The 19,455-nt window shown below is 41.7% G+C and overlaps 1 protein-coding gene across 4 annotated transcripts; it reads right to left on the reverse strand.

Moving 5' to 3' along the window:
- Positions 1 to 1,329: 1,329 nt before the first annotated feature.
- On the reverse strand, positions 1,330 to 18,149 carry hipk1b (homeodomain interacting protein kinase 1b). 4 transcript variants are annotated; one of them, XM_041950655.1, is made up of 18 exons: positions 17,838 to 18,149; positions 15,238 to 15,968; positions 12,904 to 13,095; positions 12,574 to 12,755; positions 12,297 to 12,420; positions 11,870 to 11,989; positions 11,630 to 11,716; positions 11,279 to 11,463; positions 11,039 to 11,189; positions 10,762 to 10,948; positions 10,269 to 10,387; positions 8,592 to 8,726; positions 7,400 to 7,551; positions 6,997 to 7,068; positions 6,425 to 6,595; positions 6,067 to 6,281; positions 5,490 to 5,602; positions 1,330 to 3,441 (listed from the first exon to the last, which is right to left on the reverse strand). In XM_041950655.1, exons 2-18 carry the CDS (start codon positions 15,964 to 15,966, stop codon positions 2,977 to 2,979), a joined length of 3,399 nt encoding a protein of 1,132 aa, XP_041806589.1. In that variant the 5' UTR covers positions 15,967 to 15,968; positions 17,838 to 18,149; the 3' UTR covers positions 1,330 to 2,976. The 4 variants fall into 4 exon arrangements, with proteins under 4 accessions (XP_041806589.1, XP_041806581.1, XP_041806605.1 ...); XM_041950647.1 differs by having other exon boundaries at positions 7,400 to 7,554; XM_041950671.1 differs by lacking the exon at positions 8,592 to 8,726.
- Between the last annotated feature and the right edge of the window lie 1,306 nt (positions 18,150 to 19,455).

Raw genomic sequence — 19,455 nt, forward strand, 5'->3', positions numbered from 1 at the left:
GTTTTGTTAATTTGTGTTGATATATACAGAAAGTGTACAACTAACAATTCAAACTGTATTTTACACCAGAAATGTGTTAAGTGAATGAAATATAATGCAGATTAATGTGTGACTTTCAGGAAACCTTACAAGATATATTTTAGTTTTATATAATGACATTTTCTGAATAATGTTTCCTGAAAGCATCAAACTGAGACACTATTAAAAACGAAAATAAATAAATAAATATAGTGCACAAGTGTGCACTCAACAAATATTGTATTATTTCATTATCTCAGCTTTAACTGCTGGTACCTGTCTTTCCCGTGTTTTTATGTTCTTGGACTTTCTTAAACATGGTCATTAAATAATGAATGTTAAATCTCACGTTTAATGATTATTTTCTCATGTTTACATAACATTTAAGGCTCACAGCACATTGTGTTTGATTGTTCCAGCTTTGAAACTTTTCAAAATACATATTTTTTTTTCCTCTTAATTCCAGGGAAATACAACTGTATTGTATTTGCACTATATAAACAAAGTTATTCCACTGAAGTGATTCACATCTACACTTTGGACTGTGTATACAATCAGTGTGCTTTAAAAAAAATGCAACGTGACTGATCCCAGTCAGGATGTGTCCGTCCAGCATGTTGACTTAACTTAACCGCACTCACAACATCCCTCCCTTCCACCAGCTATGAGGAATTTACAGTAAATATTTATTACTGTATACAGTATTACAGTATTACACTGTATACCGCAATTGTGTTATTATATCTAACAAAGCAGAAATGTTCTAAATCATTGGAAACGGTATCAATTGCAGATCCTTTTTAACTTTAATATATTTAAATGTAGTTTGCTGCAATAGACAGATTTTTGTTTATGTGTACTTTGGAATTTATCTCCAGCCAGGTGGTTGGAGGTGGCCAAGTTATAGTATATTCAATGACAGCTTTTTACCTGTTTTTGCTTAATGAGGAATTGGAAGTGGTTTTCAGTGATACGAACATCATGGATATATGGTTCAGTGGAACTGACGCTGCCCTGTTATGAAGCAGTTTAAGGTATGAGCCATCATAAAGACAAACCCTCTCACACAGTTCCCTTGGGGTTGGTCTTGCTTTTGTATGCGTAGACAAAACATGGTTTATGTATCCTGGAAAGGCCTTAACAGCCACAGAATGAGCTGCTGGATTAAGTTAGACAAATCAGAAGGTTGTAAAACGCCACTATCAATCTTTTATTGTCAGTTCCAGTTCAGATTTGTGAGGGAAAAGAAGCATTATTTCATGGTTAAGGGCTGGAGACAGTGGTGAAGAATGATGAGAGCCAGTCTGAATTTGTGGTTATTTTATTGAAAACAGTGACAGTGGATTATTTGAGCTGAAACCTTGTTCCCTGAATTAGTTCTACCAAATAGCCTCTTAACTATACTATGTTAAGATGAAATACAGTTAAATATTCAGACATTACAACACAAAACTGATGCAAACACAACAGGGAAGGATTTACTGAAACGCTTTCATGACCCACAGAAACCATCCACAGATTCACCTCCTTTGACTCGGTGGCAGGAAGCAGCTCGACGTCTGCGTCTGAACTCAGACAGGACCCACGCTGTGACTGCTGTATCCACACTGCAATCAGCCATGTGTGAAAAACAAAGAAGCTCAACATTCTACTCACACAAGATTGAAGCCAAAATGGCCACTTTTGCACATCTTTGGGGGGGAGAGCACCACCTTCGACTGACTTATTGTAAGAGACATACTGCTAACGTAGCGTCTGATCAGAGATCAACTGACCAGGAGGCCCATTTGTTAACAGACAGCCGTATCGTATCTTTATCAGTCATTGTACAGCAGTGTGGGTGGTTTGTTACAACTTCCTAACGAGCATTTCCAAAGTGTCAAGGAGAGAAAACAGGACAAAAATTCATCTTTTTCCCCCCAACATTAACAATAAAAACTGGCCATAAATCTGGTTTCATAATGAGTCAGTCCTACACAGTCAGGATTCACTGATGTTAAATATTTTTCAGGTCCTTGCAAAACCTTTTTTTTTCAATATTTAAAGGAGAGAAAGTCAGGAAGAAGGTTAATTTCTTTTTTTAAAACAATTTCAAACAAAAGCTTTCACGTCATTCCTCAGGATGGTGATCCCACTCCTCTGTATTTCATAAATACATTCAGCACTCAGTTGATGCAGTTAAAAAACAAAACAAAAAACATCTCTATTGCATAAGGACATGATTAATCTTGCCTAAACACGGTCACTACATTAACAGACTATCACATGTGCACTTAAATTAAACATATATCCATCACAGTTTTCACCACACCTTCGTCTCATTTGACATCTTCATGGACCTTCCTCTTCCTGCCTCACGCCGACAAAACATAATTTAAACAGAGTAAACGACAGATTTGTGAATAAACAGACATGGTTAAGGTACAGTCATTGTTATGTTAGCTAAAAACACAGGGCCTCACTGGATTAGTGTGAAAACTTTGTAACAAGGTTCATGAAAAGCTAATGACTTCTAACCCTCTTGGTCAGCTAGCCCTTCACTAGCCTTGTGAGTCAGGCGTCTAAAAGCTCGCCTAAAGTGTCGTCGCAGTTTGTGACAGGAGGATAATCTCTCTTCACACAAAACCTCAAGATAAACAGGAGTAAAATACATTTACCACAATGCCTTAATTGTACATCTGGATACTATGGGGATAAAATATGGGCTATAAACAATATTCTTAAAAGGGAAAATAAACTGATAACATTTCAAATGATGCCAAAGAACATTTTGGAAACACTAAAAACAGTCCAGGAGAGCATGTGAATGAGTTGGAGGCGAGATGCCACCTTGGAAGTCTAAAGCAGCAAACGAATAAGAGACCAACAGTTATTCTAACAGAAATACAGTTTAAGTGTCCCTTTGTATGTGGGGGTGTAGATTCTCTCTTTTTCTTTGTTCCAAGTGTGTGCGGCTCCCTATAGGTAGGGGTACTGCGTGAGGCGCCTGGGGCTTAGCTGGTAGGCACTGTAAGCCTCGGCCCGGGGCGTCACACTAACGTAGGGAGAACCAGCGGCAAACTGGTGCTGGTAGGCTGCGGGGAGGCCGTGCAGCAGACTACTGACAGAATCCTTCCGACTGGCCGAGTCCCTCCTGGAGGAGGAGGAGGATGAGGTGTACGTTGCTGCATAGGCGGAGGGGGAGTGCCCGTGGCTGCCGTGACTGCGGCCCAGCAGCTGCTCCATGGCCTGAGAAGCTGAGGAGAGGGCGGTGGAGGCCGGGTAGGTGTACAGGCTGGGGCCGGGGGCCGAGGCCGAGGCCAGGGCGGACACTTCTGGGAAGTTGTAGCGAGAGGCTGAGACGGCTGGGGGGAACGTCTGCTGGGGGCGCAAAGATGAGTCACTGTGGGAACGCTCCTGAGATGAAGAAACCACGGGCTGAACCTGTGAAGAAACACCGTCAGTATACATGCAACAACAAGACGGCAGACAATCACATGTTCAGTGTGTTGCTCAATTTCTTTCTGTGGATGATTAAAAAAAACAAAAGATCCATCTTTGTGATAACCTACAGGAGGGAAGCACTTCAACTTTAACTCCCTGACAGAACACTGAGCCAAACATTCAGTTTGTTATGGCTGCACCGCTCTTTCACATGGAAATGCACGGTACAGCTTTTTAACAGTGAAATTCAAGCACTTCCAAACGTTGACATAATCTTATCATCACATCTAATTTGTTACTATAAATGAATGTGCAAAAAATAAAGCTCACAGAATTCCTTTATACCTGCAGAAATCAACTGACACACTTTACTTTAACAGCTGTTTATATTAATTTTGTATGTTTTGATCATGATTATTTAATGCCTGTTAATCTCTATGCCAGGAGACAAACAAATATTTCAATGGCATCGTTTCATGTTGAAAATCAAGCATTTTTGCATCAAAAATATGCTTGAATTTCAATATATTTTCCAAACTTTCTTGACGTGCATCAAAATTTTGCATGATATATGAGGTATCTTTGGGATCTTCACTAAAATCCAAAATGAAGTTTTCTGGGTTGTAATAAAGTTCGACTGCACAGTATGAGTTTGTACTGACCAACCCACTGGTGGGTGAGTGCTTTTAAACAGGCTGAAGCAGCTAATGCTTCTGCACATTAAGAAACTGGTTCCTAACTCTCAAAAAACAAATATTGAAAGTTTGCTTTCAGTCTTCTCAAACTGGTCTTCCACTACAAGGTTTGTCCAGCAGAGAGCACTTTGGACTCTTATCAACTGTAAAATTTTCTGCCACAGTAAATATCTTTGAAACTCACTAAGTCTTTAACAAATCAGTAGAAATAAAGTCCTGGTTTTAGTGTCCGACAGGTGTAAACGTCATATAACTGCTACTGACAGAAATTCCAGTCAATAATTCACTGTGATTTGTTTTGGCAGCAGTGTTTGTCACTGAGATTAAGACACTGAAGCATTTACACCCTTTCCCATGAAGTGCTAACATTATTTTTTCTACCTCCCTGTCTTGTTTTTGGCATCTACGTCAAAATGTCAAAACAATGAAAACTGTTCAATCGAACCTCAAATGAACCCTCTCAAACCTGAGCAGTTTCTAGGTGTTTTCTTGCTCCGCTCACATTTTTACTCACTGCAGCCTCATTCTCTCTGCAACCTCTATGGAAACAGCACAGTAATGGCTAGAAGTAGGAAAAACTCCACCTGACTTTTGTGCTGTTTAACAATTCTAATCATTAAAAAAAGAAAGTTGTATTTCTATTTTTTTAAATAAAAAAAACACAAACCCCCCCCCCCCATAAATGCAACATTTTTCCATGTGTTACCAACTTCAGAAAAAAATAGAGCTCCACATGTTATACATAATAAATCCTTACATTTTTACAGCCTCTACAAATTCCTCTCTTGTTTTCTCCTCCTGGCTGCTGGCTCCACCTTCTGCAGTTCAGGTGACTTTTTGCTGAATTGTTGTCACATGACTGTAGGTCTCAGTGCCATTCAAGGCTGTCTGGCTGCGCTGAATTTCATGTCTTTCACAGGATCTAGTTACTGAAAACAATTTATTTTTGGCAATGTGATACCTAGAATACAGTGATCTTGATGAAATATCACTATTCTAAGGTTAGATTTGGTTTGTAGGTTTGGATATAAGTGTGTGTAGGGCATAAGTATAAATGCAAGTATAAATGCAATAAACGCAACTTGTTCTGAGGGTCAGTGCTCACATTCAATGCTGCATTGTTCACCTGACAAATGTAAAATGTCTTTTCTACTCACTGGCATCTTAACATTCTTTTTGTGAGACTACATCGACAGTCTGGTTGTTGGTCACTGATCTCAGGTGGTGACCTGCTGTTATTAATGTTGTTAATAATTCTGCAGATATTAGTACAGTTATTGGTATCAATAACTGTCCTTAATAACCAAATCTGCTCCTACCAGATCCCAACAACAACAACAAAAGAAGGCTCACCTGGCTGAGGTTTAAGGGGTGTGACTGGCTTGGCACCAGTCCTTGATGCTCCATGCTCTCTCCTGAACTGCAGGGCTGTCGGTTGGATGATCTCTTAGGCTTCATGTAGTTCACTGTGAATTAAGGGTGGTTCGTGTTATTAAGTTATACTGCTTTCTAGGGATTCCCCAGAACAGTTGACTATCAAAACCACTCGTTGTAGGCTGATGGGTCATCTGTGGTTTTATCAAGGTGCGTAATAAAGCAGTAGCAATGGATCTACAGCAGATATGCAGGGTAGCTGCTGTTAAGTCGTAGTTGTCATGCCTGATTTTAACACTGCGCAGTCAGTGTGGGGCACTAATCAGAGCGCAGCTCATTTGTAAACAGCCTCTCAGAGCCAATCAGGGACTCTGCTATTTCACCTACCCACAGCTTTGTCCCGCCAACATTAGTTAACTCTTTGCTGCTGGACCGGTCGACTATTGGAAGTGGCTGATGACTACTGAACTGCAGCAGTGGCGTTTGCCCTACTGCTTTCACACAAGATAAAATGCATTACTGATGAGACAGACAACTGTATATAAGTGACTCTCACCAGTCTCTAAGCGTGCACGTGACACCGCTCCTCTCTCACACCCTTGGGTTTTGACTGAAGGCGCCACCACTGCCAGAGACTTGGCCTGGCGTGATGACATGGTGCTTGCTGGGTTCAGTGTGCGGGGCAGAGGAGTCAGGGGACTGGCTGTGGAGGAGTCTGAGTCGTGCACCGTCACGCAGCTGATAACGTTTGTGCGCTGGCTCACACCAACACTGTGTAAACAGAGAAACTGTGTTATGTCGCAATAAAATGACATAGGTATATCAAAAATAATCCCCCAATCCCTAATGGAGCGTTTTACAATCCCATCTGAGATAAAAACACTAAACAGTGCAGAGGGGTATCTTGTCCTCACCTGGCGGGATGGAACTTGCGCTCATCCTCCGTGTCGGTGTCACTGTGAATAGTGATGATGCTGACCGCTGGGCTGGGTGTGTCGGAGATGATGATTGGCTGGGACAGTGTGGCGCTGGAGCTGGGTGGGGTCACACCGCTGCTGCCGAGTAATGATGCAGTGGATATACCCCTTGATAGAGAAACAAAAGCAAATGTTGAGATTTTCCCTCCACAGCAAATGTGATTTCAGCTGTGATAACAGATGAAAACCAAAACCTAATTTTAGAAAGGAATGTTCTGAAGTCCTGCGCAGCTTGGAAAGTTTTGCTTAAATCTACTGGACTGGAAAAACAACAAAAAAAAAAACTGCAATAAAAATAGAAATTTGGAACTGGAAGAATCATCCTCTAGAAAAAATACTCTACAATCTACCATGTAAAAAATGTAAGTGATAAACAGTTGCTGGTTGTGTCTTTGGTGTGATATCAGTTCTTTTTAGCCATCTGTCATTTGGCGCAACAGCTAAAACCCTGATGGTGGCTCAAAAATCAAATAATAAATCAGAGATAAAAACTGCAGGGCTCTACCAACCTGTTTCTATTTTCTCCACGTCTGGCTTTCACCTTCTTCCTCTCCTGCTGCGTCCTGGCTTGGGTCGAGCTCCTATCAATGTCAAAGATCAAATAAGTTAGATGTGGACACCACTGGTAAAATGAGATCTTAAACACAAGGAAAACTTTCCTCTTTGTTTTTGGACTTTGTGTTGGAGATGATCGCAATATCACAGTATGTTTACTTTGGATGTTAATGTTAAGTATGTTTTATTTAACCTGTCACTGCTGCATTTTTCCAACATAGCACTACATTCCTCATTTGCTCTGTTAGTCAAGCACACATTTTGGCAAACTGGTTATATATAACGGAGATGATCATTTTTACTACATTACTTTATCACCCTTTTTTGTCTGGACTGAACTGTCGTTGGCAAACCTACCTCCAGCTGTGTCCCTGCTGTGTGGAAGCATCAAGTGTTTCCAGGGGTGATTCAGCAACATTTGACTGGTGGGCAGAGCTGTGGATGGCCACACCTGGGACCTGCTGCCATGATGATGGTATGAGGATCTGTTGGGTGCCCGTGGGCCAGGCCTGCTGAGAAAATAAAAACAAAAAACAAAAGAAAAAGACACTCACACTTCAGTATATGTAATATCAAGGTTCAGATATTAGTGAATCAACAGTGAGTGCTGGAATGGGCCAGACAAACTGAGCCATGCTGAGAAATAAGGAGCACCAACTGGCCAATCTCTTCTACAGGCAAAAGCACAAAGCCAGATAAGCGAGCAACCTTTCCCAAGCCATTCCCTTTTTATAGCATTGCCCTGCAACAAATGCACAAGATGATATCATGCAAAGCACGAACAAAGAAGCACTGTAAACACTCAGATAAGATATAAATATACGTATACACAGAACCATGGTGCCTGTTAAAGAAGAAACACTGAGGAAAGAAAATGAGTTTAGTTCACTGGTGCCAAACAGTCTGTTGATAAGCTGTCTTGGGAAAAGGCATGCCACATGTTCTGGGGCTGAAACGAAAAGATGTGTGTCAGAGAGTTGGGCTGTTGAGGGATTTTAGTGGGTTTTGTAGCTGCAATCTCCTTTGCTGAAACCAAGGAAGGACAGGACAAGAGAAGCTGCAAGCAAAGCGCAGACCAACGCAGCAACACATGCGCTCCATGCCTTCAGCACACCTATGGGGAAAAACTGTGGGGGAGGGAATGAAAGAGTGTGTGAATGGTGTGGGGAGGGGGTGTCTTTTGAATGGAGAGAGATTGCATATTTTGTCAATTCGGATTTAATGTCACCAAGGAGAATTTAAAAAATTAAAACCAAGAAGGATAATGATGATACCAGATCAAAAAATGGTTTGATTGTCCTACAAAAATAAACATTGACCAACCACGAATCTGGCAACCAGTAATAGTCTGCATGTGAAAAGGCAAAATGACGGAATATGACGCATAAAACAAAGATTAGCCCCATACAAGGTGTGGCACAGAGGGAGAGGGAAGTTGCAAACGAATGAAAGGGAGAGGAAGAGTGGGGCAGGAGAGAGATGGCATTGTTAGTGGTAGAGGGAGGGTGCATGTGCATGTCTTTCTTCAGGGATGTCATCGTTGCTTTACCAGCACTGTGGCTGTGTGCTCCAGGAGGGTGGGCCGACCCACCCCGGCGCCCAGCCCGAGGGGCAGAGAATACTGGGGGGCTATGCCTGCTGAGGGTGGGTGCAGGGTGGCCACCATCAGGGGTGTGCAGGAACCCTGGATGAGGGAGGGAGGATACGGGAGGGTAGGGTTAGGGCACAAGTAATGTCCTTCAAGGCTGAATCTGATTCAGACAAAAGGGACAGAGCGGATAAAACCAGCTGCACAAGAGACCCACACTGGTACCACTGGCCATCTGACTTCTGCAGCATGCAGCAATTATTCCTTATTTTGGCAAACAGCAATTAACTAGTTTTTTGAGCCAGATGAGTCTCCAATATTAAACATCTGGCCTCCATCCCAGATAGCAGACTGGGAATAGAAGAGGCTGGCCCTGAGTGGCGGTCCAAATCAGTCCTGGGAGCAAATCCAAGGAGAGACGCAATCAGCACAAACAAAAACAACAGAAGCAGCATGGGCTTTGTTAGTTCAAAAAGTCAGTGAATTTAAATAAAACAACGTCTCCAATGAAAGCAAAAATTTTCCTTTACTGAAGAAAATGTCTCAACCTGGTCCCCACTAAACTTTGGCTTGCACTGCTGGCAACTAACAGAGAGGGGGACTGAATTTTTGGATGCACTCTGTATAACCATGAATGAGCAAACCTGGGCACCAGTGCTCTCAGCTGGTTGCTAACGACATGATATCACTCACGGATGCTGCTGGACTATTTTTTCTGGAACCCTGAGTTTAGGTTTCTCAAAGACTGATGACAAAAAAAAACATGTGTTCATGTGCACTGTGTCATGGAATCTGTGTGGAACTGCTGAAAGTGAAGTTGCATCAGCATTTCTTTATCAAAAGGTGAGTACTTGTCACTGGGCCAATATAGCTTTATAAGTATATGCCAGTGTATGTAATGCTACAAATGCACAACCCCCTTCCTACGTGCACATTAACACCTCTTCCCTACAGCAGATGTGGATATGATGCAGGTCTACGCTGTGCATGTTCTACCCACTTTGTACCAATCAGATGAGACTGCAGTCAGCCTGCTTCTCACTTTTAGAGCAGCACTTGTGTTCTGTGAGGTAAAATTATTGTTTTTTACCAAAAGGAGTCTGCTGCTGCTTTGATGAAAGAATATAGCAGCTGCTTCTGGTTAAACAAAACAGAAAATCCAAGTCTTTAATAAAAAGGTCTATCACTGTAAGGATCCTTTCCATATTGTTATATGTCAGAATAACCTGTCAGTGGCAAAAACAAGCACTTTCATGCATCTACAGACACGTTTGACCCCAAGGATTACATTGCAGCCCATTTCCCAGCAGGTGGCTGAGGCGATTTACTGGACCTATTCCAAAACCTGTTGTACCTACTAGTCATTTAGACACCAAAATATGTAAAAATGGCACCAAGAGTTAGAATTACAAGAATTAGCCTTCAGGATGAGTTACACTCCATCTGTCCAAGAAAGGACACACCCTCTCTCGGTCATACATCCATCCATCTTTGTCAAAGAAAGCGTGCCACAGACAGGGCTGTCCAAAACAAAAATATAGGAAAGTTTCATTTTTCATAACACCATCCTGAAAAACATTTGTCCTCGACAGATACCTGAAATTTGACAACACATACACAAACCTAACAAAGTCTTACCTGTGTGAGCATACTTGGCTGGATCTGCAGCGACTGAGCTGACTGGTTCTGAGGTACTATGGGTACAGAGTTCTCCATCCTCACAGGGAAACTAGAACTCTTACTGGATGGCTGTAGCCCTGGAAAACAATCCCACACAAGCATATCGATGAGTAACACCAAGATCCTGATGAACAACATCTCAGAGAGTAAAGTTACAGCAGATAACCCTTCATGATTAATAATAAGGACTTTTATTTTATATATCCCCAGCACAAGAAACAAAAAAGTTGAATGTACGGATCTTATTCACATCTCTGATCTCTGTCTGTAGAGACATGCATTTAATTGAAGTGATGTTGTAATTAACAAAAATCAACACACTGGTAGACACAGCTAGACACCAAAGTGTAGGACACACTGAGGATACCCTTAATGATAATCACAGTGAGGTTTCTTGGTGTTTGATAAGCTGACCGCCTTTTTTCAGCCTGAATGCAACTTTATCCTTTACCTTGAATAGTGGAGGGGGGGCACACGATGAGAGTCTGCTGGAAGGGTTCCGTCTGGCTACACAACCCAGCAGGACGCGTTGGAATCGGGACGCTCTGTTGAGCCAGCCCGGGAATGTTGATCGTCGCCTGTTGGTACAGAGCTGGCTGGTAGTTCAGCAAAGGCACCGCTCCCCCCGCAGAAGGCACCTTTTAGAGAACACCACTGATTAATACTGGACGACTTGCGTGTCCCTAAACACATGTACGAACTGGTGAAGGTGAAGATACGGGTCATACCTGGTTATGCTGGTTGAGTTGGCTACTGAAGGTAACAGTGAGGTTGCCCGCTGCAGCGCTAGGGACTGCATTGGTGGAGTACAGGGATTTGCCACTGTCATAGGAGCTCCGGCGTTTGCAGATCTCCATGTTCTGGAAGCAGGACTTCACACTGGAGGGGGTGGAGCATTTTAGCGATTACATTTGAATTGAGGCTCACCAAAACCAACATATGTGTGCATCATTACATCACACACTTACTGGGAGCTGTGGGGATAGTCCATGAGGTGGCTCATTGTGACAAAGGGGTGACCCAGAGTTTTTGTGGGTGTGATCCTTTTGTCGGCGTCCAGACGGAGCATCCGCTTCAAGAGGTCTATAAACTCTCTTCTATCAGCTTTCTCAGCCAACATGTCTGTCCCCTCCAAATGAGAAGACAAGTTGACCTGGAATACACAAAATAACTCCCAAATAAGTCAAACAAAAAGAGGTATACTGTAAGCAATGTGATGTCTTTTTTGCATGTGAAGTATTTGTGTACTGAGTAAAAACACTGTGTGAAGCACAAAAACTTGAGCACTAAATTAGACTTTGAGAGAAATTGCCATCTACCTGCATCATGTCATCCAGACAGTTGAAGATATACTTCCTGGCCTCCTTGGACTTGATGCCCATCTCCATTTCATGCTCTGCTGGGGTCTGGAAAACGGAAACCATTTCTGTTTATCATTAAGTGCTAAAACTGTTACTTGCAGGCATTAAGTGATACAATTCAAATCACATTCAGAATGATCTTTTATGGCCTAGTTAATAAGCAGATACCCAGTGGGATTAGTCTCAGGTTATATTAACCTTAAGTCTCCAGAGTGGGTAGCTAGAGTCTGGGCCTCGATTGAAGAAGCGAATGGTCTTAGTGCCGGCGCTCAGTAGGTACTCTGCAGGCAGACCTTGAGTCTGAGAAATGTAACGAATCTGAAAAAAAGAAAATATAGAAAGTTAAAGAATCACAGTGTGACAAAACGGTAAATGTCATGGAAATGACTACAATTAACTGATTACCTACAATATCCTTACAGTTTGTAGTAATGCTGCAGCACTTTGCTATCCCATGCCTAACAGCTTAACTAGCAGCACTACAGAGCACCTATAATACATACTTCCATGACTTGCTAACAACTTGTAGCCCATATTCTATTTCATTGGTCAGCCTTTCCCAAGCATTTAAACATTTTTTTCCATTCCCAGAGATAAGGCACAACACATTAATGTTTGTACTGACCTGGTCGTACTCTGAAGCTCCAGGGTAGAGGGGCCAACCCAGAAACAGCTCAGCGATCACACAGCCTAAAGACCACATGTCAATGGCCTCACAGAACGGCAGACCCAAAATGATCTCTGGAGCCCTGGACAGCAAAGAGAAGTACAGAGGAAACAGAACTGAGCTACAAAGTTGTGTCATTGTGACATGGCTTATTTGTTACCACTTGTCCTCAGACGATATCAAGGAAAGCTGTATTTAGATGGAACAAAACACATCTGGATTTCTTGTCACCTACCTGTAGTAGCGAGACTGTAAGTATGTTGAGCAGACAGCTTTGGACACATGACTTGCTGAGCCAAAGTCAATGACTTTCACCCTGTAGGGCTGCCTAAGGGGGTCGACCAGCATGATGTTCTCAGGTTTCAGGTCTGCATGAATCAGGCCCAGGCTTTTCAGTTTCATCAGCGCTGTAGCCACCTAAAAATAAAAACACACAAACATTCAACTGGCAGTAATACGAAGAATGAAAACAGTTCTGCACTTCAAAATTCTTCATACCAAAATATAAGTAACACTATCATTTCGGTACAAGGTTTTATGAATGTCTGTTAAAGCATCTGCCAACCTGCTGTAGGATGGGCCTGATGTGCCGCAGGGGGAGCGGGCTGAACTTGCTGTGCTTGAGAAAGTCATACAGGTTCTGCTCCAGCATCTCAAACACCAGGCAGGTGTGACCCTTGTGTTGGAAGCATTCATATGAACGCACAAAATTGTACTCATCTGCGTTCTCGGCACTCAGCCGGTTCAGGATGCCCACCTATGAAAGAGAACAAACAAACTCCATGTAACTGCTAGTTCACACCTTTCATAACAAACAAATGCAAGTGCAATGAAGTGCACATTAATGCTACACTATTCAAATAAGTTACCGTGGGTGCAGGCCTCATTTTGAAAGTTTGCTCCAAAATGACTGATAATGCTGTATTGTCAGTAGTACCACAGCTGCTGATAGGGAGCTTCAAACAGCCCTGACCACCAACAACAGCATAAGAGGCATCTGCTGGTGGATCGAACCCAAGTACACGAACTATGATCCTAGTTTTATAGAGTAACTGACTATTTAATACAAAAGGAGCCTATGATACAGGCGAAACACTCAGCCAAGTGCAGATCTACGCCAGGCTTATTTATTAATCTCGTACTGTGCCTACCTTCAGTGGAACATAATATACTGGGTATGGAGTCAATCTGCAGATGGTCTGGTTAAACATGAGACCAAACTTTTCTATGGATGGCAGTTTTTGAACCATGAAAAAGGTCAAGATATGGCCAGCAACAGACTATGTAACACTTGTTTTTAAATCGTAGCTGTTTGCTGTAAAGGCCTTCCCTAAGGGAAATAAGATTCCAGGCTCAAGCAGTTGTTGACCACTTGCAGCCCCTACCGACAGGTTAAAAGGAGTCAGCAGTCAGTGGCAATATAAAACAGAGCAGACAAAGCCGGTTTTTCAAAAACTGTGAATCACTGCAACCATGAGTGCACAAGAAGTATTAGGTTGATGGGTCCAGTAGCATGCAAGATTAGCTGCAGACAGATACACAAATGCAGGCACGGACATGCACACACAGAAACAAATGATCAAATGTATGATAATAAATTTGCTTTGATGTTAAGCTGTTAGTATGCTTCAGTCCTGACACAACCATTTCTGTCACTTAATGTGAACAACAGAGTCCAGCATGATGAATGCCTTCCAGACGAGACAGTCTGAAAATGTGTCTCGCCCCTTCTGTGAAGGCTGGCTTTCCACTCTGCCTTCAGCTGTGGCTGTTCAGAGCAGCTATTAACATTTCTGAGTATGACTATGAGCATAAAACTCAGAAGCTTATTCCAAGATATTTTTCCAGTAATGACAAATCTGGAGTCAGTCAAACATGATACATTTGGCACATATTGAGTGTTGCTGTGTTCATTTTGTGGTCATGAATTAATAACTTTCATATGCAACTATTTCACATTATCATGCACATTGGAAATCCATAAGTCAACAGACAAAAAATCAGGCAAGAAGATTTGCAAAATCTTAAGCATAGTCTTTGCTCAATGCCAATAAATCAGGCAAGTCTACATAAATCTCACATTCAGCCAAATACACGCACTTTTGCTAGCATTGAATTGTCAGTGCTGTGAGACAAGAAGCTCTCTGCAACGCCAAAGTTATCAAATGACACTAATAGGGCTAGGTACTGCTTAAAACTTTTTAATATTGGTACTGACAGCATGACTTTGATAGGATTATTGAACAATACTTTTCTTTTCAATACCAATCTTATAAAATCCATTTTCACAAAGAAACAATTAAATTACACACTGAGGTGCAATTATGTTCTCTCTGGAGGAAGCTGCTCAAAGGCCTCAAAGCAGCTGGAGAAACAGTTTTTTCTCTGTGCACCTTACAACCTGGATTACTGGAATAAACTAAAGAAACTGATAATATGACGGATGGAATATGGTTATGGTTATGACTACACAAACATAAATAATTGTAAAAAGGAACATTAATAAACAGTAGCAGACAGCAATATGCCATTGAAGCATCTCGTCTGCCTAATCCAGCACAAAATTCACTTGGTTATCTCAGATGCAGATAAGCAACTGTCATTAAAAACAAAACTGATTAAAAAAAATTAAAAGTGAGCCCTGTCTCTGGGCATGATGTACTGTCTTTTCTGCGTGCCTCGGTGTGCAACGTTAGACAGCCAATCACCAGCATTACTAGATCTTTGTACATGCATGCTTCTTAGCTCACTGATGCTGATGAGATTTAGATATTGAAATTTGGTACCGAATGACTAGAAATTTTTTGGAACCCAGCCCTAGAAACCAAGAGCCACTACAAAAACAGGTTTGTTATCAAAGCAGGATACATATTTTATTAACAGTACTGTGTTTTATTACCTCAATTTGGCCTTGACGAGCATATGATGGATGGTTTTTCAGGATCTTAATAGCCACAATCTCATTGGTGCCCCTCTTCCAGCATTTGGCCACTTGTCCGAACGTGCCTCTCCCCAAAAACTCCAGCACTTCATAGCTGCAGGACACAGAGCAGAGGATCTCATGCTGCACTAGCTGATAGTCCCCTTCACCATTGGAGCTGCTGCTCTTGGTGGTTGGAGCTGAGTGGGGTATAGACTGGCCTGTGCCCCCTCCACCACCACCAGTACGAGTGGAGTAAGTTGCTGCAGGAGCTGAGAGCTCCTCCAATATTTGGACACTGCCACATCCACTCCCACTGCCTTCATTGGCTTCCTCAATCTTTCTCTTCTGGCCGTGCCTGTGCCCCCTCGTTTCAGAGGACATCTCAGCATGAGCATAAGAGGAAGACGTTGCCTGCTCTGTGACACGCCGGCTGGATCCGCGGGGAAGACTACCAGTGCTATCAGCTGCCCGCACCACCACTTGACCTCTGGAGCCAGGTGCTGCAGGAGGGAAGACCAAGGATGGTGCAAAGGGTGGCACAGCCATGGCTGGAGCAAAGGTGTATGCTGACTGGCCTGCTATAGAGCTGTATGCTTCAGTGGTGGACACATCCCAAACGTTGCTCTCCACCTTCAGCTTCTTCACACGGCAAAAGGCACTGGAGGAGATGGAGGGAGGAGAGAAGACCTGCAGCTGAGAGCTCATAGCTGAAAAGGGATAGATAAGCATTAGACAGATGTGCAAAAAAACAAGAACTTAAATCACCCAAGTAACATCTTAATTAACTAATAAACCTAAAAGTTATGGAGCAGTGCTACATACAGTATGCTCAGTTCATTTGGTACATGTATGCAATCGAATACAACAGTCCACCCATTTATACACAAACAGCTCTCACATTGAGAGCTACAATACATTTTAACAGGAGCTCAAACTACAGATTCCAATACTACCAGCTGAACAACTCTCTGAACCAGTTTTAACAAAATCTGGACCAAACTGGACTGAAGCGATTAATGGATTGACTGGTTACTCGACTCACTGACAAACATTATTCAGCGACTATATTGATAATCACTCATTTTTGAAGCAAAAACACCATATCTATTATTTCAGCTTCTCAAGTGTGAGGGTTTACCACTACATATTTAATGGTAAAATCGATATCTCTGGGTTTTGAACTAGTGGTCAAACAAAGCAAGCCATTTGAAGATCACCTTGGCTCTGAGAAACTGTTTTGGGCACAAATCCTTAACATTTCAAAAATTAAAAAAATTATATAGAAAATAATGGGCAGATTAACTAACAATGAACAGTTTAACTGCAGTCAGCCATAAACCGAACATTCATACTCTTCATGAAGGTAGGATTTATTGTGTGTTTGTTGTATTAGACTGCAATAGGTTTAGTCAAGTGTCCCTAATAAAGTAAATAAAGTGTAAAACGCAGTAAAGAGTTACTCTGACAGTATACTGTGAATTTCACAAGTATGCAGTTTGTTTACTTTGATATTTTAAAAAAGACACTGTATGATATAATGTCTTTTCCCCAATCCCTGAAGGGCTGGACCCAGACTGCCAATCATCATCAGGAACTGGAAGACACTTCAAGAGCCTCATTTTTAGGATTGAGTAACAAAGTAAGAAAAAGTTACTGCTTATCAAAAAATGTCAGCAAGGATATGTGTAACAGGACCGTAAAAATATTTCCTCAAGTGGGGCATGAATAAATTTTTTATTTTATAGACACACTGATTTCCATGTAATCAGGATTATACTGTTTCTTTCCTCTATTTCTGAGAAAGCCGATGAGTATTTTGGCTGACATTTTGGCTGACACATGAATTTGGGAAATTCTGTGGAAAGGAGCAATGTTTTTTCTTTTAATTACAGATCTGATGTTATACTTGAAATACAACAATCAAAAATAACTCAACTATATATATATATGTATGTATGTATGTATGTTGAGAGAGAGAGAGAGAGAGAGAGAGAGAGAAACAAATGCATGACTTGACTCGATAGATTAAGCCTTTGCTAGGACAGCTCGGGGAGTGTTTTCATGCACCGACAGACTGCGATCTAGATATAAGCTGTATCTGATGGGTCTGATTCCCGACGAAACGGAAAACGAAACTCTTGACACAATTTCCAGTTAGGAGAAAAGAAAGTCAACACAGGTTTCGACACAGCCTTTCGAAAAACACAACACATGCCAATGTAGACCGGCGCTGACAGGGTGACTGGTGGGCAGCTGAGATGGACCACAGTAGAAGTCAAGCTGTGATCGCCACCGTTTAAAGGTGTTCATGTTACTGACAGAAAATGAACTTAATTATACGTTTGGCCGTCACTTTGTTTGTCATCGACATCTGTAACCCCGTTGACACAGACACTTTTAGACCTGAATCAACAAGCTAACATTACTTAACTCACCGATGCTAACAAGCTAACGCGTTAACTTTGTGAAAATATGGCGTTAGATGATTAGCCGCTTATCACACAAACAATAAAGTTACGGCAAATGACATTCGCTGCATGAAAATCAACATAACTACAGAAGCAGCTGTAACATACCGGATTGGATGCTATTACAGCGTCGAAAAACGGCTTCCTCCAAGGTTTAAATCCCACTGCAGTCTGCTGTACCAGCGTTATCCGATTAGCTTCCGCTAGCTAACGCTAGTTGCTAGCTAGGCCTGCATTGTTTCTTCAGTCGATGGAGAGCTAGGCAGCAGAAGAGGGCGTTACAGTGCCGAGTTTTCAGAAGAAAGACACACGGGTCTCATTGTATTATTAAGTTAAATAATCTAGTCCTAAAAAATATGTACATTTGTTGATTAAAACATAATAAATTCTATTCTAAAACCGTCCGTCTTGAGGCAGCAAAATCCACTTTTCACCGGAACAACCACGTCTTTATATCAGCTGCGAGTCTTACGGCATTTCCGGTTACTACCGTAATTACAGTGGATTGGGAGGCGATACGCCCAATAAGTCAAGTTTTCAACACGATTAAGAAATAATAAGGACTTTGTGAATAAAAATATCGTTTGCAATTGTTATAAGATGTCTCCATTGTCAACAGATTTGCCCATGTCACATTTGCGGTCTTTTTACACATCGAGGAAAAAGATAAACACAAATTTTACGGTAATAGAAATGGCCGTGATGTAAGGAGAATATACTAGTAATTTTCCGGTAGGAGTAACATGTTCCACAAATCCTGGAGCAAACCTGACGACTAGTCGATACTTAACTGAAGCAAGTGGGCAAACCACATATGAGGATATGTTGACAGTCAGGAAGGAGCATAAACCTCAAAACCCTGCTGAGTGAGTGCGCAGGGCAGGCCTGCAGCACCGAGTGTGGATAAACTTATTCTGTTCTTTGCTAATGTAATTAATTATATTATGTATTAATACAGACCAAGCCAAACACGAAACGGGGAGAATAGAAACAACTGTCATGAGAGCAGAAAATCAGTCAGTTAATAGTGAAACTACAGCTGGAACAGAAAGAGATGCTGGCACAAACATTTGTTAAAGTTCAACGTGTCAAAGCTCAGATAACATAATTATGGAGTGGCAAAGAGGGAGAGAAACTACAAAAACTGAGAATGAGGAAATGTTATTGCAAAACGAAGATATCAACAATTTATTATGTATTTCATTTACAAAAGCAGGACTGAAATCAAGGATGTCTCCACCAGGCAGGGACCACATTTGTTGTGTGATAATAAATCATCCCAGTGAGACAGATCTTTGAACTGTACAATAAGGAATAAGAGAGAGGGTGTAACAGTCACAACAAGGCAGGGTCCAAGGAATTATCGATTTTATCTGCTAACTGTCAACACAACTGACCCACACTGGAACAGACCTGGGCCCTGTTATTCAGACCTGAATATGTTATCCAGAGGAGTGTTGATGATTTGATATGAGTCAAGTTGAGTCAGCCTGATTTAAAATTCATCTGGAACTGTCATAAGAGCAACACCTTTCCTTGTCCTTTAGCCCAAACCTGGAAAAGTGCATCTTATTGACAGACACCCCTTAGTGTACACAAACTCATTTTCAAATGCAGATGGCTCCCTTACTTATATTAACAATGAGAAAGTGTTGATGCATCTGATTTCAGATGAGAACATGCATGTTATTGAGAAATCACTATGATCTGCTGGTGTAATTATCAC

The sequence above is a fragment of the Chelmon rostratus genome, chromosome 2 (genome assembly GCF_017976325.1).
Source record: "Chelmon rostratus isolate fCheRos1 chromosome 2, fCheRos1.pri, whole genome shotgun sequence".
NCBI classification, from domain to species: domain Eukaryota; kingdom Metazoa; phylum Chordata; class Actinopteri; order Chaetodontiformes; family Chaetodontidae; genus Chelmon; species Chelmon rostratus.

Bases quoted from the DNA above. Each gene is read 5' to 3' on its own strand.
- hipk1b (XM_041950647.1), bottom strand. From the start codon at position 15,966: ATGAGCTCTCAGCTGCAGGTCTTCTCTCCTCCCTCCATCTCCTCCAGT. The intron at 11,190-11,278 runs GTAAGTGTGTGA...CACCCCCTCCAG, and splicing joins GACTATCCCCACAGCTCCCA to TGTGAAGTCCTGCTTCCAGA. The intron at 10,949-11,038 runs GTATGACCCGTA...GTTCTCTAAAAG, and splicing joins AACTCAACCAGCATAACCAG to GTGCCTTCTGCGGGGGGAGC.